The sequence below is a fragment of the Palaemon carinicauda genome, chromosome 21 (assembly GCF_036898095.1).
Source record: "Palaemon carinicauda isolate YSFRI2023 chromosome 21, ASM3689809v2, whole genome shotgun sequence".
NCBI lineage: Eukaryota > Metazoa > Arthropoda > Malacostraca > Decapoda > Palaemonidae > Palaemon > Palaemon carinicauda.
Window position 1 is genome coordinate 120,164,920 of NC_090745.1, and position 26,304 is coordinate 120,191,223.

At 41.4% G+C, this 26,304-nt stretch overlaps 1 protein-coding gene across 2 annotated transcripts in view; it reads right to left on the reverse strand.

The window, feature by feature from the left end:
• Positions 1-26,304, reverse strand: part of Zwilch (zwilch kinetochore protein) — an 81,685-nt gene that overhangs the window by 44,147 nt on the left and 11,234 nt on the right. Inside the window, exons 2-5 of one of the 2 annotated variants that reach the window (XM_068345311.1) lie at positions 5,034-5,175; positions 4,508-4,604; positions 3,816-3,960; positions 2,057-2,156 (exon numbers count right to left, since the gene is read on the reverse strand). In XM_068345311.1, coding sequence (XP_068201412.1) covers positions 2,057-2,156; positions 3,816-3,960; positions 4,508-4,604; positions 5,034-5,175 — 484 coding nt within the window. Of the gene's footprint in view, positions 1-2,056; positions 2,157-3,815; positions 3,961-4,447; positions 4,605-5,033; positions 5,176-26,304 lie in introns of both variants that reach the window. The other variant, XM_068345310.1, reaches the window with a different exon arrangement.

A 26,304-nucleotide genomic window follows, 5' to 3' on the forward strand; every position in this document is an offset into this window, starting at 1 on the left:
CAAGAGAATCTACACCTCCAAAGGGCAGTAATCCTTAACCAAGCGAATTCTTAATTTCTCCATTGATTACACAGTTCACAGACAGGATACAGTTACAGGACACAGTTACAGGACACAGTTACAGGACACCATTCATTTTATATGGATAATTCTTTGAAATTATTTCCCATCACTAATTCAGCCAATAGACCGGAATATCATAAAAAAATTCAGGGCCCATTATAGCAAGCAGGTTATTGCCAGACTCAAATCAGCTATGGATGAGGAATCTAACCTAAATGTCAAGAGTTATTTGAAGAGTGTCACTATTACTGGATATTTTTTTTTTTTAAATTCCAACGATTGCATCTGCCATGAGACTATAAATTATTGTGCAACATTGTTTATGTAACTTGTACACCGACATCAGGGATACTCTGCTATACTCAAATTTTTTGCATAACAGCATGTTACTTCTATACAGTAAACCTCCCAAGATGTTCATATTACATCTTCTCCAGAAGCTCAATTTATAGACATTCACCTGAGAAAATAGAAAAAAAATATTTTTTTCTTTTCAATAGACACAGGCCTTTGGTAAAGTAATGAGACACTAGCATTTAATGGTAACAAGCAAAGCACCTGCTTCTCCCGAGACTATACAGTATATATCTATCAATTCGCCCTTTTTAATGTCAATAGGGTCGTTAAATTTTCATCAAATTATAGTAGCATAGTACCTCGGTATACAAGCTTAATTCATTCAAGAAGCAAGCTCGTGTAATGAAAAAAAAATGTTCTAATAAGAAATAGAAGGAATTTACTTGATGTATTCCACATCATAAATACACATGTACACTCATTTTTAAGGGTTTACTAAGGTAAATGATCGTTTAATATATGTTTTATGTTAAAGGTACCAGTTGGACTAGGTGTATGCGTGTATTGTACCACTATATAAAGGAAAGGGAGATGTGCACGAGTGTTGTAATTCAAGGGGTATTAGTTTTTCGAGTGTACCAGATAAAACAGACCCCACCTTTTCATATGCAAAATACAAAAACTCTCAGCTTCCATATTTAGAAAATAATAATGACAAATGGCAAATGAAGAGTAATAGTTCTGAGTTGTGCCAATCTTTTGAATGTATGAGGTCTAAATTTTTTTGTTAATATTTCCTTCATTAAAAATATTAACTAAAAGGAAAATTAAACATTTACATAACAGCAAATAGGAAACCCATATCTTTGGTATTGATAGTAACTCTTCAAGAAAAAGATGTACCAATAACCTTTTTTATTTACTTGATAATGCATAAATTATGTACATATCCACTTTTTTGTGTGGAGATGAGGCACTTGTTACACATTATATATGTATTTACCGGCTCTAGGCCCAGGACAACGGCGAGCGTGCTCCATGGCACAACACAAAAGACCGTTAGACACAAGAACATCAAAAGGGAAAGCACTAAAACACTAGTAAAGCACAAGGGAGCGATAGCAAAAGAACGTAGGTAAGGCACTAAACACTCGCTAAGGAATCCAGACCATGTGGGAAGCAGGTGGTATCAAACACAAAGGGGGTCGCACAGAGAACTGAGGAGCGGCGTGTACACACGACGCAATCAGAAAACTTACTGGCTGGGTCAAGCGCAAAGCCACGCGGCCGACCTCGGGCATTGCCCCCAGGTCACGTTCTCTCCCGCTAGCAGGTCACTATAGAGAATGGGAGTAGGGTAAACTACACAAAACTCTGGTCGTTTGAGAGGAGTTACCAGTAACCTCCTTAGAAAGTGTTTCGAGGTAAGTCTCCGTGTCGGAACAAATATGTTTTAATGAATAGTATGCTAGCAATGAGGGATTTTTCACTATGACAAAATTCATACGAGAGATGGTCAAAAGTCAAGGTAAATAAAAAGTACTAAAAAGACAAATTTCTTAACACACAAACTGACTAAGGAAATGAATTAAAAACTTAACTCCACAATGCAACGTTAAGCAATCCATAAAATAGTCTGGTTTAAATCCTCAAAAATTAACTGTTAGAATAAAACATGGCTGAGTAGAACACCTACCTGCGCATCTTTGCCATCACATATGATCCAGAGAGGGATATTGTTAGAGGTCTTGTTACAAAGCTTTCTTAAAGCCATGTTGAATTTTGAGGCAATTATCCTTGAAAGGAAAAGAATTAACATTAGATGAAATCAAATAATTCAGGGAAAACTCGAGCACCGAGCCAAGTCTGAATTACAAGGGCACCAGCCACCCGTTGAGATACTACCGCTAGAGAGTTATGGGGTCTTTTGACTGGCCAGACAGTACTACATTGGATCCTCCTCTCTGGTTACGGTTCATTTTCCCTTTGCCTACATACACACTGAATAGTCTGGCATATTCTTTACATATTCTCCTCTATCCTCATACACCTGACAACACAGATTACCAAACAATTCTTCATCACCCAAGGGGTTACTGCACTGTACTTGTTCAGTGCCACTTTCCTCTTGGTAAGGGTAGAAGAGACTCTTTAGCTATGGTAAGCAGCTCTTCTAGGAGAAGGACACTCCAAAATCAAACCACTGTTCTCTAGTCTTGGGTAGTGCCATAGCCTCTGTACCATGGCCTTTCACTGTCTTGGGTTAGAGTTCTCTTGCTTGAGGGTACACTCGAGCACACTCTCCTATCTTATTTCTCTTCCTCTTGTTTTGTTAAAGTTTTTATAGTTTATATAGGAGATATTTATTGTTGTTACTCTTCTTAGGATATTTTATCTTCCTTTTTTCCTTTCCGCACTGAGCTATTTTCCCTGTTGGAGCCCCTGGGCTTATAGCATACTGCTTTTCCAACTAGGGTTGTAGCTTAGTAAGTAATAATAATAATAATAATAAGCTTACTTTGGGCACAAGGAAAAATAAACTTTAGTTCCAGTATTAACCCTTTTACCCCCAAAGGACGTACTGGTATGTTCCACAAAACTCATCCCTTTACCCCCATGGACGTACCGGTACGTCCTTACAAAAAAATGCTAAAAAAAATTATTTTTTCATAATTTTGATAATTTTTTGAAAAAATTCAGGCATTTTCCAAGAGAATGAGACCAACCTGACCTCTCTATGACAAAAATTAAGGCTGTTAGAGCAATTTAAAAAAAATATACTGCAAAATGTGCTGGGGAAAAAATAACCCCTTGAGGGTTAAGGGTTGGAAATTTCCAAAGAGCCTGGGGGTAAAAGGGTTAATCAAGATTGATTAGTTGATCTCAGAAATATGATCTGTATTTACTTAGTATACAAATCCATCCACAATCAATCAAAAAAGGAAGGATATGAAACAAGTTGAGTAATAACGTACACTAATAATCTGAAAATATATTATTATTATTATTATTATTATTATTATTATTAAATGCTAAGCTACAACCCTAGTTGGAAAAGCAGGATGCTATAAGCCCAGGGGCCCCAACAGGGAAAATAGCCCAGTGAGGAAAGGAAATAAAGAAAAGTAAAATATTTTAAGTATAGTAACATTAAAAAAAAATATTTCCTATAAAAACTATAAAAAAAACTTTAACAAACCAAGAGGAAGGGAAACTAGATAGAAGTGTGCCCGAGTGTACCCTCAAGCACGAGAACTCTAACCAAAGACAGTGCTATGTATGGCGTATTAAATATTACTAAGGGGTCTTTGCAATGTTCCTTCAGTGAAACTGAATCTTAATTTCTATCTATTCCCTTATGACTATTCCTACTTAGCTGTCCAACTTCATGAACAAATTCTTACTAAATGGCCTTTTTAAATGGATAATTAATTATAACAATAATGGTTCATTACTCAGCCTTGAAAGCAGACACAGGGGAGTAGGAGACTCTCGCTTTTTTTGCCGCAGGGAGAGATACAAGAGTGACTGGGGATAACTCTGATGAGCCATCCCCCAAAGAGAATGGACACTTCAGCGGAGATCCGGTAACGTCTAAATCTGAAAATTAAAGAGGACTAATGTACATATCACTTATAATAAGGTACAACACTATATCATGAAAATGAATACTGGATGTAGATTTCAATACTGGATGTAGATGTCATTGTGGAAACAGAGATTAGTAATGTGGCATAAAAGATGCTTAACTTAGCTGATAATAGTTTGTTAATTAGGTAGGATCTTAGCTTTATCCAGCTCGATAAATATTTAGAAGTTTCACTTATGATTCTACAATTTCAAAAACTGGAAAAATAAAAACTTATTATGATAACTCTAAATGTCCATTAAAAATTAAATTCCCATAGCCTATACCCTATTCAAAAGGGCTATTTATTGAATACAGTACATAACTTTTTTTTTCTATGCAAGGGTAAACAAAACTAAGTAAAATTAAAAGTATAGTGTTTCAAGAAATCAATTTGTCTGATGTAAAATACAATTTACGCATATTTTAATGCTGATGATTGGATTTAAGAATTTGTACCTTGTAGCCCAATATTAGAGCAGGAGAGATCATCCTGCATGCAGAAGGGTGTATACCTACCAGAATTAGATTTTCCCCTAGGCCGTGGAGTGCTGCTTATATTTTCACTAAAGTTTGCTTGCTTTTCATCTTCTACACTAAGCAGCCTCCTGTTTTGCTGTAAGGAAAAGTAACACGAGAAGCTGCACTATCAAAATGTCAGGATATTCAATGTCATATTATTATTATTATTACTATCCAAGCTACAACCCTATTTGGAAAAGCAAGATGCTTTAAGCCCAAGGGCCCCAATAGGGAAAAATAGCCCAGTGAGGAAAGGAAATAAATAAATGAAGAGAACAAATTAACAATAAATCATTCTAAAAAAGGCAACGTCAAAACAGATATGTCATATATAAACTATTAACAACGTCAAAAACAAATATGTCATATATAAACTATAAAAAGACTCATTTATTATAGAATACTATAATAAACTTAGTAATGTACCCTGTAATATCTATTAGTTCTATATAAAAAAAACCATTAAAATTTTTCATATCTACCAAAAAATAAAAACATAAGTCTTGTGAAAATCACTTCTTACCTGTGAAAATCGTTGTACCAAAATGATCTCCGAATGTTGATTGACGGGCAAAAGAATTTCAGGACAGTGATCACGAGTTATCATCAGCTGTTCGTCAGCTACAACTATTACTTCTTTGCCACAGTTTTTATCAGTCATCAGTCTGAAATGTAAAAATAAAATTACTAAAACTCTTACAACTGTACAGTATACAGTAGTCCTGATGTGATGTATGAAGCTTTGACCTAATGACCAGGTACTGAAATTGCTATATTATTCAGTATCATGATAAAACTGCATAATTCTTTATCATACAAAAATTATTTTACAAATGCTATAAATGTCACCTGAGACACTGGTAGGTTAGATTCCCGTGTGTCGCAAGTGGCTATTTTGGAAAGAGACTGATAACCTTCACAATTTACGGTACTTGTTTTTCACTAAACAAGCTAGCATTAGTTTTTGGAGTCAGAATGTGAAAATTCCATTCATATATACGTATACACAAAACTGTACATAAATCTTTAAAGCTTTAACAATATCGAAATCATCTTGCTCCTCGCCAAGGCCAAGAGCAAGGCAGCAAGCTGAGGAGACTCTTCTCTCCCCAACAAATACGATATGAGTATTATGCCCCAAGAACAGAGCCAGGGACGTAATTGAGGGTTGTCGAAGACCAGGGACAACCAACGGCAAATAAAAGAGATATCCTGGTATAAGACCTGACAGGAACAGTTAAGAGTACCAGTTATTTCCCATTCTGCGGGTTGAGGCATAGGTACAACCACGGCCCCGTACCCCCACCGCCTCCCATTCTAGACTAGCTAAAACTCACATGCACTTGATAACGGTTTCGAATGGTACCACCCTCTCTTAACGAATCGGAAAGACCACATATAGATAGAGGGAGGAGCAGGTCTCTAATGTCCTGGAAGAAAAGGAGATGAGGTCACCGAAGGTCATCCATTAACTTTCCAAGTGAACGTGCACAGGGCCGTACATCTTTGTTTCGGCTTGCTACCAGGGTAGATGGGGAAGGTGGGGCCACCCGAAGATCCCTGTCTGCCTGGATGGCTGGGACCCGAGCTGGGGGAACCCCCCCCCCCCCCTCTCTCTCTCTCTCTCTCTCTCTCTCTCTCTCTCTCTCTCTCTCTCTCTCTCTCTCTCTCTCTCTCAGAGAGAGAGAGAGAGAGAGAGCCCTTTCCCTGCAACTACTGCTGGCTTTCTCGCCCTTCTCCTCTTCATCTGAGAATAAGAGTCGGAGGACAAGGAGGAGGATGAGAAAGAATAATATGTATGTTTCTTATTCCTAGCTCTCGCTTCTGGCTCTGAAAGCAGAGAGGTCAAAGTCTGAACAACCGTTGACGATGAAGCTTCCTCGAAGGGAGAAACCACACTGGTTGCTCCATCAGAAGCCTAAACACTGGGGCACACTATCACAGGAGGAGGGTCATCAGCAGCCTGCATGATCAGAAGAGAAGTCTCTAGTCTCCGAAGAGGAGTGACGAACACTAGGGGTTCCCCACGCTCCAGCTAATCTTGAAAACTAGGCCAATGTAAATCAGTGTCTTCCTGACACCTGCAGCATACTCCATGATGATTGATCCAGGTGCGTATACACAGGGGGACAGCAGCAGCGGCATCTTCTGAAGAGACAGAAGCAGCGAAAGACTAACCTGGATTCTTCTTGGACGTTGCCCAGTCTGACCCCAACAAATGTTTTGCCCATTACCTCCCCTTTAGGGCTTACGCCTGTCACTGCACTGGAGGCCACAACCTACACTTGGGACATAGGGATGACTGCGAAGTCATGCCCCCTACAAGAGGCACAGAGGGAGTGAAGATAAACTGATTGCAGCGCCATCCCTTCCCTCGGCAAACACAAACTTCTTGCTTCTACTCCATCTCAACCAATTAAAATTCACCTCTTAAAAGGAGAGAAAGAAATTAGTGTACAGAGCACTGTCTGGTACGCACATCTACGACACGAAACAAAAATGAATACTATCCGGCTGGAAAGGGGGTGGGAATCCTTGCCCCACTCTCTACCCAGCTGAATAACCACTTGTTCTCCAACTTTTAACGATGGATTCCAGCTCGCGGTAAAACAATATCCTCAATTAGAGGTTTGTATGCTGCATAGGAACAAATAATTTTTTACTGTTTCCCAGGTGTTTACTTTCCAACTGGATTACTGTTCCAAGACTCGAGACCCTTCCCTAATTTACTTAAATGTCCTGGCCTAGTTTTCACCTAACCTGTGAGGTATGTTATGAGTGGTTATGTGACTAGTATTTTGCTATGCTTAGAAGAGGCTATACAAGTAAAGATAGTCAAGGAGTGTTCCTACCAATGTGAATGCTGAATTTGCTCAAGTCTTTGGTCTTAGGGTTAGCAATGGCGTTCCTTGTAGATGGTCATGTTAAAGGAATGCCAATCCTGAAATAATGTCACATCTGCTTATCAAACTGATCACAATCTTTCAGCCTGTCTATCTGCTTTTCTACTTATTCACCTATCAACGGGCTGGTTTGACACCTGTCAGTGCCCCGTCAAGTAGATATGTCTATGTCCAATAACAATTTGTACATGGCTCAGTTGAATGGGAGACTGCAGACACATCTGAGGCAGAGGGTGATGTTGACTCTCTACTAAGCCTTCTCATACAGTGATTGTAACTCTTCTTATGACCTTGACTCTAATAGAATCTGCTAGACAATGATTGCTGTTTTACTGATTGGGACCTCTCTTTGGTTGTTACCACTCCAGTAACTACACTCATACAGTACTGCTGCACAGCTTGAAAACATTCTCCTTCTTACCCTCATGACAGACAATTGCGATCTTCTAACATCTTAACACTGATCATACAAGATTAGATTAATTCCCAACCTCCTCAAGTGTATCAACATGCCTTGACAAAGCCCTCAATTGTACCCACTAGTAAGAGGAGTACAGGCAATGATGCCAGCAGATATCGAAGTAAACTTCCATCAGCTGTGACCATGATCATTGTAGTTATTATTTCCATAGACAAGGAATAACCAGCTTTGTGAGAACAATAATCAGGGCAGTAGTAACTGTAGTAAATTTTTCTTCTGTAAGAAGATCCGCAGTAGCTTGTTTCATCCAAAAGAAGATGCCAGCTACAGGAAACCTACCAATACCATGGAGAAAGGCCATCAGCAAGAGCTTGTTACCCTTGCCAATCCCTGGGGTGTATCATAACATGCCAGGCAGTAGGAGTCTGTTTTGAGACCCAGTGAGGAAATAAGAATTTATGTTGTAAAATAACATAAGTTTTTCTATATTACCCAGTAAATATCGGACTGATAAGCTACCCTTTACGTTGCATAAGTAGACTCTGATGTCATCAGCATCTACTTAACATTATTCAATTCAGTGTTATAAAGAAATTAGGTCCTCATCCTACCACAGCAAATGCTAACCTAATTTACATCACGTACCTTTTTAATAGACATTTACAATCCTATTTATAGCTGCATATTTTGCTAACCATAGTTAAACTAACAATATGTAAAGTTAGGCCTACTGAATAATAATAATTAAAAAAATAAATTATTTTTATAGTACTCATAAAACCAGATAATTGGTTACGCCTACATTTACTTAGAGCAACTCTCACGCATGCAATGCACTAAAATGATGTGACAGTTTACCAAGTAGACTGTACAACCAAGCATGATTTTCATAAATTTATTTATACAGCAGTCAAGATTGTAGATTAGTTGAATTTTGATGTAAGAACGCACGTAAATTCTCAAGCAACAGCCTGAGACAAGGTCAAAAAATACTGTAACATGGTGCTGTTTGGAAGCAAAGGCTTCACAAATAGAAGACTCAAGTCGTATCAACACATCAGTCGTTGAGTGCATTTTTCTGAATCCACATTGAATCTATGATAAAATACCTTTCTTTTCAAGGTACCACATCAGCCTTGCATTGACCATCTCCATGATTTTACATAAACAAGATGTCAATGCAATAGGACGATAGTTTGCTGCTAAAAACTTGTCTTTACCGGGTTTTAAAAAGGCTAAAATAATGGCTAGTTCCCAAACACATGGGTAACTATGATCATGCCATATTCTATTAATAATGCTTAAAATATGTTATTTTTATTAATAAAATAAATTTTTGAATATACTTACCCGGTGATCATATAGCTGCAACTCTGTTGCTCGACAGAAAAACCTACGGTCAAAATACGCCAGCGATCGCTATGCAGGTGGGGGTGTACATCAACAGCGCCATCTGTCGAGCAGGTACTTAGTACTCCAAGTAAACAAAGAACCAATTTTCTCCTCGGTCCACTGGGTCTCTATTGGGGAGGAAGGGAGGGTCCTTTAATATATGATCACCGTGTAAGTATATTCAAAAATTTATTTTATTAATAAAAATAACATTTTTCAATATTAAACTTAGCCGGTGATCATATAGCTGATTCACACCCAGGGGGGTGGGTAGAGACCAGCATTACATGTTTACATTATTATGAGCTAAGTATTTTGTATTTCATTTTAGCAGTTATTCAAAATAACAAACATAAAATAAATAAGTACCTGGTAAGGAAGTCGACTTGAACAATTACTCTGCCTTTTTAAGTACGTCTTCCTTACGGAGCCTCGCGATCCTCTTAGGATGCTGAGCGACCCCTAGGATCTGAAGTATCAAGGGTTGCAACCCATACAACAGGACCTCATCAAAACCTCTAATCTAGGCGCTTCTCAAGAAATGACTTTGACCACCCGCCAAATCAAGTAGGATGCGAAAGGCTTCTTAGCCTTCCGGACAACCCAAAAACAATAATAAAACATTTCAAGAGAAAGATTAAAAAGGTTATGGAATTAGGGAATTGTAGTGGTTGAGCCCTCACCCACTACTGCACTCGTTGCTACGAATGGTCCCAGAGTGTAGCAGTTCTCGTAAAGAGACTGGACATTCTTAAGATAAAAAGACGCGAACACTGATTTGCTTTTCCAATAGGTTGCGTCGATTATACTTTGCAGAGATCTATTTTGTTTAAAGGCCACGGAAGTTGCGACAGCTCTAACTTCGTGTGTCCTTACCTTCAGCAAAGCTTGGTCTTCCTCATTCAGATGGGAATGAGCTTCTCGTATTAACAGTCTGATAAAATAGGATAAAGCATTCTTTGACATAGGCAAAGATGGATTCTTAACTGAACACCATAAAGCTTCAGACGGGCCTCGTAAAGGTTTTTAAATAGAACTTAAGAGCTCTTACAGGACATAAGACTCTTTCTAGTTCATTTCCAACCATACGATAAGTTTGGAATATCGAACGATATTGGTCAAGGCCGAGAAGGCAGCTCGTGTTTGGCTAGAAAACCAAGTTGTAGAACATGTAGCCGTTTCGGATGAGAATCCGATGTTCTTGCTGAAGGCATGAATCTCACTGACTCTTTTAGCTGTGGCTAAGCATATCAGGAAAAGAGTCTTAAAGGTGAGATCTTTCAGGGAGGCTGATTGTAGCAGTTCGAACCTGTCTGACATAAGGAATCTTAGTACCACGTCTAAATTCCAACCAGGTGTAACCAAACGACGCTCCTTCGTGGTCTCAAAAGACTTAAGGAGGTCCTGTAGATCTTTATTGTTGGAAAGATCTAAGCCTCTGTGACGGAAGACTGATGCCAACATGCTTCTGTAACCCTTGATAGTGGGAGCTGAAAGAGATCGTTCTTTCCTCAGATATAAGAGAAAGTCAGCTATTTGAGTTACAGAGGTACTGGTCGAGGATACGGATACTGACTTGCACCAGTTTCGGAAGATTTCCCACTTCGATTGGTAGACTCTAAGGGTGGATGTTCTCCTTGCTCTAGCAATCGCTCTGGTTGCCTCCTTCGTAAAGCCTCTAGCTCTCGAGAGTCTTTCAATAGTCTGAAGGCAGTCAGACGAAGAGCGTGGAGGCCTTGGTGTACCTTCTTTACGCGAGGCTGACGTAGAAGGTCCACCCTTAGGGGAAGTGTTCTGGGAACGTCTACTAGCCATCGAAGTACCTCGGTGAGCCATTCTCTCGCGGGCCAGAGGGAAGCAACTAGCGTCAACCTTGTCCCTTCGTGAGAGGCGAACTTCTGCAGTACCTTGTTGACAATCTTGAACGGAGGGAATGCATATAGATCTAGATGTGACCAATCTAGTAGAAAGGCATCTATATGAACTGCTGCTGGGTCCGGGATTGGTGAGCAAAATATTGGGAGCCTCTTGGTCATCGAGGTTGCGAAGAGATCTATGGTTGGCTGGCCCCAGGTGGCCCAAAGTCTCTTGCATACATCCTTGTGGAGGGTCCATTCTGTTGGAATTATTTGTCCCTTCCGACTGAGACAATCTGCCATGACATTCAAGTTGCCTTGGATGAACCTCGTTACTAGTGAAATGTTTAGACCTTTTGACCAGGTGAGGAGGTCCCTTGCGATCTCGTACAATGTCAGAGAGTAAGTCCCTCCTGGCTTGGAGATGTACGCCAAAGCCGTGGTGTTGTCCGAGTTCACCTCCACCACTTTGCCTTGAAGGAGAGACCTGAAGCTTTCCAGGTCAGACGTACTGCCAGTAGCTCCTTGCAGTTGAAATGCATTGTCCTTTGACTCGAGTTCCATAATCCCGAGCATTCCCTACCGTCTAATGTCGCACCCCAGCCTACGTCCGATGCGTCCGAGAAGAGAACGTGGTTGGGAGTCTGAACAGTCAGGGGAAGACCCTCTCTAAGGTTGATATACAGTAGTCCTTTCACCAAGTCAGACAAGACTTTATCTTTCCGGAAACCGGGATCGAGACCGCTTCTAGCGTCTTGTCCTTTTTCCAGTGAAAAGCTAGATGGTATAGAAGAGGACGGAGGTGTAGTCTTCCTAGTGACACAAATTGATCCACGGATGACAGTGTCCCTACCAGACTCATCCACAGCCTGACTGGGCAGCGTTCCTTCTTCAGCATCTTCTGGATGGATAGCAGGGCTGGGGGTTGATCGTCTTGTTCAGCAACGTCCTCATCAGAGGGTTCCTCATCCGAAACTGATGAGGAAACGGCAATGGAGTGGGCAACGTCTGACTCGCTGAATCCGGTCGCACTGGTGGATGCGTGACGGAGCCGGACGCAATATCATGGTACTGCTGCACAGTCTGTGAACTGTCAACAACCATGGGTGCGCGAGGAAGTACAGCGTCAACCCGAAACTGTCTAGACTGTCTGGGTTGTGCAGTCAACACCCTACCGGGTTGCTGAGGTTGACGCACTGCGTCACAACAAGTCACCTCTGCTGGTTGTTGAACGTCTTCCTAGTGACACACTGAACGTCAACAACCACCTCCGAGCGTCGCTTAACGTCAACGTGCGACTGGCAACCCACACTGGGTCGCATCGGTGGAGGAACCACCTCAACTGGCAGACGCGAGTAGGATACCTCAGCGTCAACAGGGCGCACAACCAACCGGTTGGAAGGTTGTTGGCCAGAAGGTTCTTCTCCGCATTTAAGTCCTCTATCAAGGACACAAGCTTGGACTGCATGTCTTGCAGCAAAGCCCATTTAGGGTCTACGGGAGCAGGTGTGGCAACAGACGGGGTTAGCGACTGAGGCGGAACCATTTACCATCCCTGGAAGCCTTGTTATGTGTGACATAATAGTACAGCAAAACTTCAAAGGCTCGACAAAAGTTGAGAAGTTGACCTGTAAACAACTTGGAGCGTCTCCTGGCTAGGCGCCAGGGCGAGTCTACCAGAATTGAGAAGTCTATCTGGGCGGAGGCATGAACTCCCAAGCCGAGAACTTCTCTCGTGTCCTATCAGACTCTCGCTCTATAAGCCAGTTTAAAAGAAGGGAAATCAAAGGCTGTATCCCTAAAACTCCTCCTGGTGCAAAAACCAGTCGCCTAGCCAACGTAACTCTCTCTAGGAGAGCGAGAGAGCACTAGCTTAACAACAACGGCTTCGAAGTAGCTAGGCCTAGTGTAAGTTCTGACGTTTAGGCGAACGAGGAGCAGCAGTTACAAGATCCGGACGAAGATCGTTAAAAAATCATCATGATTTAATTAAAGTCCATAGGAGGCTAAGCAGCTTAAGGCTCCTCTCCAAATGACAGAGTCCTCAAAGGAATATCAGTAGGAGGGAGAACAGCACTTTCTCATCTACAGGAACCTTGTCCGATAAAAGCTAGGTTATCTCAGTGAGTCTCTCACTGGTGCATTAGTAGCAGACCAGAAGGCAACGTCATGTAACTGCTTGACAGTCTGTGAACTGTCAACAACTGAACTGTCAACCACAACAGGTGCGTGAGGACATACAGCACTGGTGCATTAGTAGCAGATCAGGAGGCAACGTCATGTAACTGCTTGACAGTCTGTGAACTGTCAACAACTGAACTGTCAACCACAACAGGAGCGTGAGGACATACAGTGTTCACTCGAGACTGCTTTGACTGTCTATACTGAGCAGTCAAAACAACTCTAGAATGCGGAGGTTGACGCACCGCGTCAAAACAAAACAACTTAGGTTGTTGTGTAACTCGCTAACGTCAACGGAGGGTTCCGTGCGTCGCTGAACGTCAACATGCGGCTGGCAGGGTACACTGCGCATGGGTGGCGGGACTCTCACAGCTGGAGTGCGGGAGAAGGTAGCCTCAGCGTCAACTGAACGCACAACCGTGGTTGGTTGTAGGCTAACGGGTGCAGCGTCAACCTTCTCCACACGAAAGTCCTGCATTAAAGATGTTAACTGTGTCTGCATGGTCTGCAGCAAAGACCACTTAGGGTCTACAGTAGCAGGTGCGGCAACAGACGGTGTTACTGCCTGTTGCGGTACCGCTTTGCCTCTCTTAGGAGGTGAGCAGTCGTCGGAAGACTGCAGCGAGTCCGAACTGACCCAGTGGCTACAACTGGGCCGTTGGACTTGCGCGGAAGGGACCGACTTGCGCTTAATAAGCTGCGAGACCTTGGTCCATGGTTTCTTACGAGAAACCTCTTCCGCAGACGAGAAGTAAATGGGCTCTCTCGTCTTTGTGTGGGTGGGGCGATCTTGGGTAGATACGCCCGAAACCACGGAGGGAAACGTCTGTTCGTTGATCAAGGCCTGACGAACCCATAAGTCGTTCGACATTACTTCTCCCCTGGGCTTGGGAGCTTGCAAGAGGTCCCGGACTAGGTGAACGACAGGCACGAACAGACGAACCCTCGGACGCAACACTGTAACACTTTGCGCATATCACTTTATCACTTCGATTTTCTGTTTTGCACTTATTTCACTGAAATCGAAACTTTTACTGATTTCTACCTGAAACACGCAATTATACCCTTCATTAAAAGGTAGTAATTGCGAAAACAGTCGTATAATGCAGCTCATTAATACTAGCAAAAACAGAAAACATATATAAAGATAAAGAATTCAGTGGCTGGGAAAGAGACTAAACACTAGTTCAAATAAACTACGTTTACAATCTCTCACCACACATAGCCTGGGGACAAGAATAAAACCCTAGAAACGTTTTACCTTCTTCCCCGTACAGCGACTAGGGAGGAGAGTAACACGAGAACAACGTTACCCGCTTGAACGGAACGTTTTTTCTCCTCTCTCTCCCTCCGTCTCTATCTCTCTCTCTCTTTCTCTCTTGATTTCGCACCTGAGAGAAGAGCCCAATTATATATCGTCAAAAAAAAAATGTTATTTGGCTAAAGGAAAAAACTGAAAGGTTTTCCAAATAAAAAGTTCCTTTAATTTAGAATTTAAACCATTTAAGCTAAGAAAGAATGAACGAAACGTCAGAATCGATTTACTCTTACTGCAAAGTGAAACCGTGATACACTCTCTCTCTATCGTAACGATAGAGCGCATGTTGAACGTCCTGAACGTCAACAACTGCGTAGTCTAAAAAACTAAACGTTAGTTCATCTTTGAAAACAGAACGAAGACTATCAAAGAAATTCTTTCATAAAACATTAAATTTAAAAGTTTTAAATTCTTTAAAGGCTAAATACGATATAACGGGCTCAACGTTGATTAACTTCGGTTCCAAGTTAGGACCGCCTACTATCAGGAAAGGTCGCATATAAACAAAACATAAAAAATTATATGTTTATAATAAATGGAAAGTTAATCGAAGAGGCCTAATAAAGGCGGAGAGATATAAAATATATACAGTGATACCTCGGTAGTCGAACGACTCTATACTCGAACAATTCGGAGTTCGACCAAAATTTTCGAGAAATTTTTGCTGCGGTGCTCGACCAAAAATTCGGTACTCGACCAGCCGAACACGTGACGACCGCATGGGCTTTGTGATGATCGCGCCATCTCTCGGCCACTCTCGCTTGTTCGGGAAGCATCAGTTCTCTCGAGAGCGTCACTCAGACAACGCGCGATCAGCATTCGTTGTGATTTAGTGATTTTCAGTGCTTTTAATTGCTTTTTTAGCTTTCATAATGAGTCCCAAGAAAGTAATGAGTGTTAAGGGGAAGGAGAAGAGGAAAACAGTGCGAACAACGATCGAGTTGAAGAAGGAAATTATAGCGAAATATGAGAATGGTGTACGAGTGTCCGATTTAGCGGTAGAATACGGAATGGCGAAGTCGACCATTTCTACGTTTTTAAAGCATAAAGAAATGATTAAGAAGGCGAATGTTGCAACGGGAGTTACGGCGGTAACTAAGCAAAGGCCACAAGTGATTGAGGAGATGGAAAAGTTGCTTTTAATATTTATTAAAGAAAAACAGTTGGCCGGGGAAAGTGTTAGTGAAGCGTTCATTTGTGAAAAAGCGTTGCATATCTATGAAGAATTAGTGAAGAAAAGTCCGAGTACCAGTGAAAGTGATTCATTTACATTTAAAGCGAGCAGGGGTTGGTTTGAAAAGTTTCGTAATAGAACAGGTATTCGTAATAGAACAGGTATTCATCATTTTCGAAGAATACTGCAGAGGAGGAAGAAACAATTAACAATAGACCAGTTTTTCACAAAAGAAAAGAAAGCTGCTACATCAAAGCCTGTTTCTCCTCCAAAGAAGAGACAAAGAAGAGAAGAAACCCCTGAAATAGATCTGCCCACCCTTTCATTGGAGAGAGAAACAACTCCTGAAGGAGAACTACCCCGCCACATCATGGAAGGGGACTCTCCTTCCAAGCAGTAACCTCCCCCTTCCATCCTCTCCACATCCATCCCTGTATGCCATCGAACCGCTGCTCAAAGGTATGTTCACTACAGTACAGAAAATGGTTTAAAATTGTTTTATTTTAGTACAGTAAATGGTTTAAAATTGTTTTATAGGATTTTCTGACCAATTTCATACACATTTAGATAATTATTGTTGTTTAGGTACACGTTTTATTAATATTTTGGGCCTGTTCGAGTGCTTGGGAACGGAATAGAATATATACCATTATTTCTTATGGGGAAAAAAAATTCGGTACTCGAACAAATCGGAGGTCGAACACGGATCTCGAACGGATTATGGTCGAGTACCGAGGTATCACTGTACAGTAGATCTATAACGTGTTAAGCAAAATTACTAAAAACCTAAACACACTTCCGTCTAAGGGAAGGGTCGGCCATTTAAAAGTGAAAGAGAGTCCATACTCTCTTTGTCACCATAATTAAATCTATCCAAAACGAGTTCAAGTTTTGAGATGAAGATAAAACCCCTGCATAGCGAAAGCTCAAAACTAGAATAGTGTACTTCACCAAATAGTTGTGAAAACAAATCCAGTTAGTAACAGCGTATTAGTAGGTCTTGTCAGTAGCCCGACAGAGAGAAAATTGGTTCTTTGTTTACTTGGAGTACTAAGTACCTGCTCGACAGATGGCGCTGTTGATGTACACCCCCACCTGCATAGCGATCGCTGGCGTATTTTGACCGTAGGTTTTTCTGTCGAGCAACAGAGTTGCAGCTATATGATCACCGGCTAAGTTTAATATTGAAAAAAATAGCTTTGTATTAAAATGTACGTGTTTAATAATTGCATATGGAATTCCATCGGGTCCAGGGGCTGTATCATTGCAATGAGCAAGTGCAGAATCAAATTCTCTTTCAGTAAAAGGAGAATTATACGGCTCTTCCCTTCTTGTTGCAAGATTTAAAATTTTCTTTTCTTCAGTGCTCCTATACTGGTGACCAGGGGCTCCTTCATACTTGCTGGATACATTTGAAAAATGATTAGCCAGGGCATTGCTAACATCATTTGCTTCAGTTACATACTGGCCATTCACCTTCAACACTGGTGGTGGGTTGGGGGTGAATTTGCCAGCTATCTTTTTTACTTTCCTCCACACAGAAGATGGTGGTGTTCTACTGTTAATGGAGGAAACAAAAGACATCCAAGACTGGCGCCTTGCTTCTTTCATGGCACGAAGGAACTGTGCTCTACATTTCTTGTACATAATTAAATTCTCATCAGTTCTGCGTCTACGCAATCGTGTTAGAGATCTTCTTGTGGCTCTGTGGAGGACAGTTAGTTCTGAAGACCACCATGGGACTGATCGTCGTTTGAATAACCCTGTTGCTTTGGGAATTGAATTGACTCCTGCTGTATGGAGAGTTCCATTCAGTAAGTCTATGGCATCATCGATATTTTCAACCTGTCCTGCATCCCCCTCAATTTCGCTTAGCTCACGAAATTTATCCCAGTCTGCCTTGTCAAGATTCCATCGTGGCGATCTCTGTAAAGGTGGACCATTGTTGGTGTTTATAATGATTGGTGCATGATCACTAGTATGCCAATCATCTAATGTTCTCCAATCGAAGTCGAGAAGGCAATTAGAGCTTACGATTGATAGGTCAATACATGACAAGGTACCTGTCTGGACATGAAAGTGTGTGGGCTCTCCTGTATTAAGGAGTCCCACATCTTCATTTTCCACAATTGATGATATGATATTTCCCCTCGTGTTTGCTAAAACATCACCCCACAAAGGATGTCTACCATTCAAATCTCCAAGTAAAAGAAAAGGTTGAGGGAGTTGTTGAATCGCCTCCACTAAGTTATCATACAAAATGTTATCATTTGGAGGCAAGTACAGAGAACAAATTGTATATTTTTGCCTTATGTCAATCCGTACAACCACTGCCTGCAGAGGTGTACGAATAGACAGAGAAACTTGGGGAAAATCTCGACGAACGTATATGAGACTTCCGCCATGGCTCCCCACTTGGTGATCATATGGTGTCCTATAACTAATATATTCGCGAGGACAAGGGGTATTATGATCAAGTTTGCTCTCCTGTAGACAAATAATTATGGGGGAATGCTCATGAATAAGGAGCTTAAGTTCTTCATATTTGGCCCTTAAACCCTGACAATTCCATTGCAAAATGGAGGAAAAAACTATGGTTTATAATTTGGTAGACACTATTTTTAGGTGGCTTTATTAAAGAGGTTCTTGATAGATTGGGTTTAGCAATTATGATTTTCTTTTTGTCTTTTTGATCTGATTGTTGAGGAGGTTGGTGGACCTCCACTTGAATTTCCGATTTATTTAAATTGAATTCCAGATCAGAAATATCAACAGACAAATCATCATATTTATTTGACGTCGTAATTTTAATATTTCTTATGGAAGGGGGCGAGAGAGATGGAGGTCTCTCTCTTTTCCGATTAGTAGGTTTTGAGCTACCAGGTTTTTGCACTTCCCCAATACAGGTGCACCTGGTGACTTGGTGTCAGGTGGCATCTCCATCAAATCAGGCAAGGACATGGCCTGAGAGAGGTTAGTACTATTGTTGGTAATGGGGAACAAAGGCTATACAGAAATGGGCAATGACCCATTTTTAATACACTGTGGCAGAGCCTCAGAAGGCAATATGATTACCTTGTCATGCAGTACTTTATTATCAGAGGTTGTATTTCTTTTCTTAGGATTACTGGCAGTGCTAGGTGGGGTTGATGTCTCCTGTGGTAAATTTACCTTTAATTTTAAGGCCTTTGCATAGCTGGTTGATTTATTCAACAGTCTTTTTGCATGTCCCACACTTATGTGTTCTAAACTTGATTTGTTTAGGGCAGCTTCCTCCAACTTATACAGTTCGCATCTCCTATCAGTTGATTTATGATTCAAATTGCAATTTGAACACCTGGCCTCGTGTACATTCTCCATGATAAGTTTTGGAGCAAATACCACACATTTTTCCATTTTTGCAAACTTTGGATGGGTGTCCAAATTTAAAACAATTAAAACATTGCAGGGGCTTTTGTTTGAAAGGCCGAACTTTAATCCTTTCATTTTCAATAAAAATATGGAAAGGTACATCAGCATCCTGGAAAGTAAGTATAATCATTGAAGTTCCAGGAACCTTATGCACTTTCCATACATTTAATGGACACATAGAAAGTATCTCCTCCTCTGTAAATTCATACAGGTCCTTATTAAAGACCACTCGCCGTCCATAACTAAAATTTAGATGAGGTTTCATTTCCAATGTAATTTCATCACTGCCTGTCTATAAGTTGGATAGTATTGCAGACTGAGTCGAAGATTTGGCATAGATGAGATAACTATTCTTCCCAAAACGAGATATATCTCCAGGTGCTATGGTTCCTACTTTTTTTTGGATAAATTTACATATCTTAAAATAATTCCCTATTATCCCTTTAGGCTCAGCTAAGAGCCACATTGGTGGTTTGGGTTTTCTCTGTGAAGGCATGGGTACATTTCTATCTTTTTCAAACCAATCAGCAGGTTTGTACACATCCAATTCCTTTGGGACCTTATCACAAAGAGCTCCCATGATGTTCAATTCGTTAATTTTGATACTACTAATATTACATATGGCATTAAACGCTTCATCATGACTTTCAAAATGTATCCAAGAGTCCCATTTTTCATCTTCGAGTCTCATCCTTATTTCCTTTATCAATCCATAGCACTCAAATGCTCTATATATACCATCATAATTTGTCTCTAATGGGATTTGGGGAACATGAAGGAATCGTAGTTTCCCTGTGTTACCCAAATTGCTAGATTTTTTAACATCAGTAGAGTGGTCCTTTTTAGTTCGAAGGTCGTCAACAGAATTTTCCTTAATTACAGTACAGAAGTCGTCAACAGTGCCGAGAGGGAGTCAGCAAATCCAGGGGATGGGGAGTCAGTATTTGAAGGGTCCATATTTAAGGGTGGGATTTTCATGTTTTTTGTTGTTTTGTTGGTTTACCTGCTTGAGAATTACTGTATAAGAAAGTATCATACGTTGGAAAGGAAATTTGTATTCTCCACTATCGGCACAATGAGAGTATACTTCCCAGATGGTCCACTCCATACCCTACCCGAAGGATAGCATCAAAACAGATATAGAGGCACAGGTGTAAGCTAAACCCGCCTGTTAGGACTGAGACCAAGGAAATATGGAATCATCCTCCCCATATCTGTAATGATGGGCTTCCGGCCAAAAGCCAAGAGTCCCACCTCAAGGATTGGATCCCCCTGGATTCCGATGACCCAACCCTTGAGAGAAGTTCCGCCAAAAAGGTCCAGACCATCTTTGGGATGGCCGAGATCATCCAATACTCTCATATATAGCTTTGAATACAAATACCTCCCAACCGTGATCCCTTCTCCCATTCATCTAAGCAGGCAGTAATAACGAATGTGGAAATATCCACGCCATTTAAATAATATAGAAAAAAAAAATAGATAAATAAATAAATGAACAAATAAAATAAATAAATAAGGGATTTTGACGAAGGAAAAATCTATTTCTGGGGAGAGACCTGTGACGCCCAGTAAAAACAATAATAAAATAATGATAATAATAATGGTCATAAAACGTAAGTGATATAACCTAGATGACAGAGTACCAGATGGGCAATATTAACTTAAAATACTAGCGAAGCAAACGAATCCAACATGGCTGCCATCACCGAGGAAGGCCAAGCCGCTTCCAAAATTAAAATCCACATTACTGGAAAGAGAACAAATGCCCGGTACTGAAAAAAGCTGTCAAAACAAACTATGGTACTTAACATTGGTAAAGGTGAAGTAGCAGCGTCAGTCATGATGAATTAACGACAAACACTTGAAAAACACCGACAGCACAAAAAAATACGACTATGCGGGCAAGTCCAAAACAGAAGGATGACCTAGAGGGCGCTCGTGTTGAGTGACGGTGGCGTGGTCCAAGTGTGGTTTCTGGGGCCTTTGTTACGGCCCTTCCCTTTGATGAAGGAATGATCTAAATGGAAGACAGCCTGTGAATAGTGGTTTTCAGACGCCCCTGATGTATACACGACACCCACGAGGTGCTCGCGCGAGGGAAGTAACCTCTGCATTCCATGCTTTTATCTTTCTCTGGTATATTTGGAAGATTTATATCAGAAAAGTGTAAAGAAGGACTCATTTCACCGGCCGTCACAGGTCGACCCATAAATACATATATGCATACATCTACATATATATAACTTAAGAAAAATAATAATCATACAGATAGGACAGCAAGATGAAAGAAAGTTGATAAAATTAGGAGAAGGTCGAAGTAATATTAAGCAGAAGAAAAAGATGAAAGAGAGAAATTTAGATTTGAACTGGGGGAGCAATTTCCCGAAGTTCGAGAGCCCTCTTGCCTGTCACCAAGATTCAGCACGGGAATGAAATGCCGTGCTGAAGCTCAATGACTTCATCAAGGCATTCTCTCATTAAGAGGGTCAGGAGTTTGGAGAAAATACGCATCAAACGCTTGAAGATCTTAAAAAAAAAAAAAAAAAAAAAAATAGACCGATACCGAATCGTCTGCGATTCCTACTCAAGCCATGGTCGGAGGCCAAGTACCTAAAGAAGAAGGTACCCTTACAACCGCCTCCACCATCAGTCCCCATTCACAAGGACGCCTCAAGAGAAGGATGGGAAAGCCACTCTCACAATCGGAAAGTCCAAGGAACCTGGTCTTCCCTCTTCAGAACCTTCCACATCAATTTTCTGGAAGCCATGGCAGTTTTCCTCTCACTGAAGAAACTGAAACTTCGCTGCTCCATCCACATCCGTCTGGTTCTAGACAGCGAGGTCGTAATGATATGCCTAAATCGACAGGGCTCGAGATCGCCTCAAATCAATCAAGTGATATTGGCCATCCTTCGACTAGCGGAGAAGAAGAGATGGCACTTGTCAGCAGTCCACCTTCAAGGGTTCCGCAATGTGACGGCGGACGCTCATCCAGGGTCAACCCGATAGAGTCAGAATGGTCCCTAGACACAAGATCATTCTCCTTCATCTTACGCAAAGTCCCAGGACTGCAGATAGACCTCTTCGCAACGAGCGACAACAGGAAGCTACCCCGGTATGTAGCCCCGTACGAGGACCCTCTAGCGGAAGCAACGGATGCAATGTCCATAGATTGGAACAGATGGTCCAAGATATACCTGTTCCCTCCAACCAACCTTCTGCTAAAAGTCCTCAACAAACTGAGATCTTTCCACGGAACAGCAGCGATAGTGGCTCACAAGTGGCCCAACAGCGTTTGGTTCCCCTTAATAATGGAACTACGCCTGAAGCTGATCCCGTTGCCGGATCCAGTTCTGACTCAACAAGTGCAGAAATTGACTGTCTCAGCTTCATCACAGCTAACCCGGAACCTTCATCTCATGATTTTCTCGATTTAGCAGTCAAGAAAAGGTTCGGAATTTCAAGAGACAGTATTAACTTCTTAGAAGAATACAAGTCAAAGTCAACAAGAAGACAATATGAGTCTTCCTGGAAAAAATGGGTTGCCTTTGTCAAGGCAAAGAAACCAAAGGAGATTTCTATGGATTTTTGCTTATCCTTCTTCATCCATCTCCATGAACAAGGTTTAGCAGCCAATACGATTGCTACATGCAAATCTGCCCTAACAAGACCATTGCTTTACGCCTTCCAGGTAGACTTCTCTAACGAAATCTTTAACAAGATTCCTAAAGCCTGCGCTAAACTTCAGCCCACAGCCCCTCCAAAGCCCATTTCATGGTCCTTGGATAAGGTTCTTCACTTAGCATCAACATTGAACAATGAGGATTGCTCTCTGAAAGACTTTTTCTTTGTATCTTTTTTATCTATTTGTTGAGGGGGATGGTGGACCTCAACTTGAATTACTGATTTATTTAAATTGTCTTCTGGTTGATCAGAAACATCAACAGACAAAACATCATATTTATTTGATGTCATAACTCTAATATTTCTTATGGAAGGGGGTGAGAGAGATGGAGGTCTCTCTCTTTTCCTATTTATCGGTGGTGAGGATCTACCAGGTTTTTGCACCTTCCCTACCACAGGTGCACCTGGTAACTTTGTTTCGGGTGGAACCTCCATCAAATCAGGCAAGGACATGGCCTGAGAGAGGTTAATACTATTACTGGTAATGGGGGATGAAGTTTGTATGAAAGTGGGCAGTGCTGGAGATTTGATACACAGTGGCAAAGCCTTGGAAGGCAATATGCTTACCTTGTCACGCAAAACTTTACTATCATTAGATGATGTATTCCTTTTCTTGGAGTTACTGGCAGCACTATGTGGGTTCAATGTCTCCTGTGGTATATTTTCTCTTGATTTCAGTGCCTTTGCATAGCTGTTTGGTTTTTTCAGTAGTCTTTTGGCATGTCCTACACTTGTGTGTTCTACACTGGATTTGTTGAGGGCTGCTTCTTCAAACTTATAAATCTCGCAGCTCCTGTCAGTGGATTTATGGTTTGAATTGCAGTTCAAACAGCTGGGCTCAAGTGTACACTCTCCATGATAAGGTTTGGAGCAGATGCTACACATTTTTTCATTTTTACAAACTTTAGAAGGATGTCCAAATTTGAAACACTTGAAACATTGTAAGGGCTTTTGTTTGAAAGGTCGAACTTTTATTCTTTCATTTTCAATATCGATGTGGAAAGGCACATCAGCATCCTGGAAAGTAAGGATAATCATTGACGTCCCAGGAATCTTGTGCACTTTCCACACTGTTAATGGGCACATGGCTGGTATTTCCTCTTCTGTAAATTCATACAGATCTTTACTGAAGACTACTCCCCTTCCGTAACTAAAGTTTAGGTGGGGTTTGACATCTAACATATCCTCATCACTGCTTATCTTAAGGTTAGACAGTATAACTGATTGCGTGTATGATTTTGCATGGATTAAGAAGCTATTTTTCCCAAAGCAAGATATATCACCTGGTGCAATGGTTCCTACCTTTTTCTGAATTAGTTTGCTAATTTTAAAATAATTCCCATTACTCCCTTTAGGTTCAGCAACAAGCCACATTGGTGGTTTTGGCTTTCTTTTGGGGAGCATAGTTAAATTGATATCTTTCTCAAACCAGTCAGCAGGTCTATATACATCCAAACTGTTTGGTATCTTATCACATAGGGCACCCATGACATTTAAGTTATTAATTTTGATATCATTGATGTTACATATTGCATTGAATGCTTCTTCATGATTATCATAAGTTATCCATGAATGCCACTTTTCATTTTCAAGTTTCATTCTAATTTCTTTTATCACTCCATAGTATCTAAATGCTTTATATATCATATCATAATCAGTATTCATTGGAATTTGGGTAACATGAAGGATTCGGAGTTTCCCTTTGTTACCCGACTTAATTGGTTTTAAAACATTAGTAGAGGGGTCCTTTTTTGTTCCTAGGTCGTCAACAGAATTTTCCTTAATTGAATTAGCAGAGGTCGTCAACAGTGCCGGGGGAGAGTCAGCGTATCCAGGGGATGGGGGTTCGTTACTTAAAGAATCCATTAGACGAGAGAGAGAGAAAAGGGTTAGTTTGATGTACCTGCTCGAGAATGTTAGGCCATCACACGTCAGAAAGGAAATTTGCACTCTCCACTATCGGCACAATGAGAGTATACTTCCCAGATGGTCCACTCCATACCCTACCCGAAGGATAGCATCAAAACAGATATAGAGGCACAGGTGTAAGCTGAACCCGCCTGTTAGGACTGAGACCAAGAAACTATGGAATCATCCTCCCCATATCTGTAATGACGGGCTTCCGGCCAAAAGCCGAGAGTCCTATCCCAAGCATTGGATCCCCTTGGATTCCGAAGACCCAACACTTGAGAATAGTTCCGCCAAAAAGGTCCAAACCATCTTCAGGATGGCTGAAATCATCCAATACTCTCACATATACCTTTGAATGCAAACACCTCCTAACCGTGATACCTCCTCCCACTCATCAAAGCAGGCAGCAATAAAGGATGTATGAACATCCCCGCCGGGACTACAATGGATGTAGAAACATCCAAGCCATAGAAGAAAAAAAAAAATAATAATAAATATATATGTACATAATGTATACACATATATAATGAGGGAAATTTTTCTCATAGAGTTTGGAAAGCAAGACGAAAGAAAGTTTATGAAATTAGGATAAGGTCGACGTAATATTGAGTAAAAGAAAAAGGTGAAGGAGAGAAATTTAGATTCGAACTGGGGGAGCAATTTCCCCTAGTTCGAGAGCCCTCTTGTCCGTCACCAAGTTTCAGCACAGGAATGAAATGCCGTGCTGAAGCTTAATGACTTCATCAAGGCATTCTCTCATTAAGAGGGCCTGGAGGGTGACTGGATACAGAGTCCCGAAGGACGACCATCCTCCGACGGGGATCGCGAACGATCTCTGGAGAGGTCTAAGGTGGTAGCTGGCAGGAACGGTGAACGGCGAGCTGTCTCCTCCGTAGAGGACTGTGGGGATGACGAGCCGAAGAGGCGCCTCCTAACTCCCTTGTAAGGAGAAGGAAGGCCTCTACGGCTAAGGGGAGGACGAGCCTTCCGCTTTATACGCCCACGAGGGGCCGTTGAATCAGCACTCTGACCTTCATAGGACCTCCGCAGAGGAGTCTCTTTTAGTGAACTTCCCCGAGGGGAGGGAGAAACACTTGCAGGAGAGACCGTAGGACTTAGTTCCTCCCTCGAAGAATGTTCGGAGGGGGAACCTAAACCTTCAGCTACCTCGGCAACAGCAACAGGCACGGGTGTTTGAACAGAAACACTCGATGCCTCCGTCACAACAACGTCAACCACAGACAGAGGATCTATCCCTGCTGTTGTTGGCGATTGTTTGACAGTTGCACCAAGTTTGATCATATCAAACAGGGCTTCCCTGGAGGGCGAACCCTGAAGACCCAAGGAAGCCCAAAGCTGCAATAAATCAGAATTATTTACATTTAAATGAGAAACAATATCCTCCTCAGGGGGAGGAAGGGCAGCTGCCTCGCTATGGGAGGCAACTACCTCTCCCGCACCCCGGGATCGGTGAACAGAAACACGGTCTACAGTACCACTCGCCGGCCTCCCGGGCGAAGCCGATCGAGTGGGAGCTTCG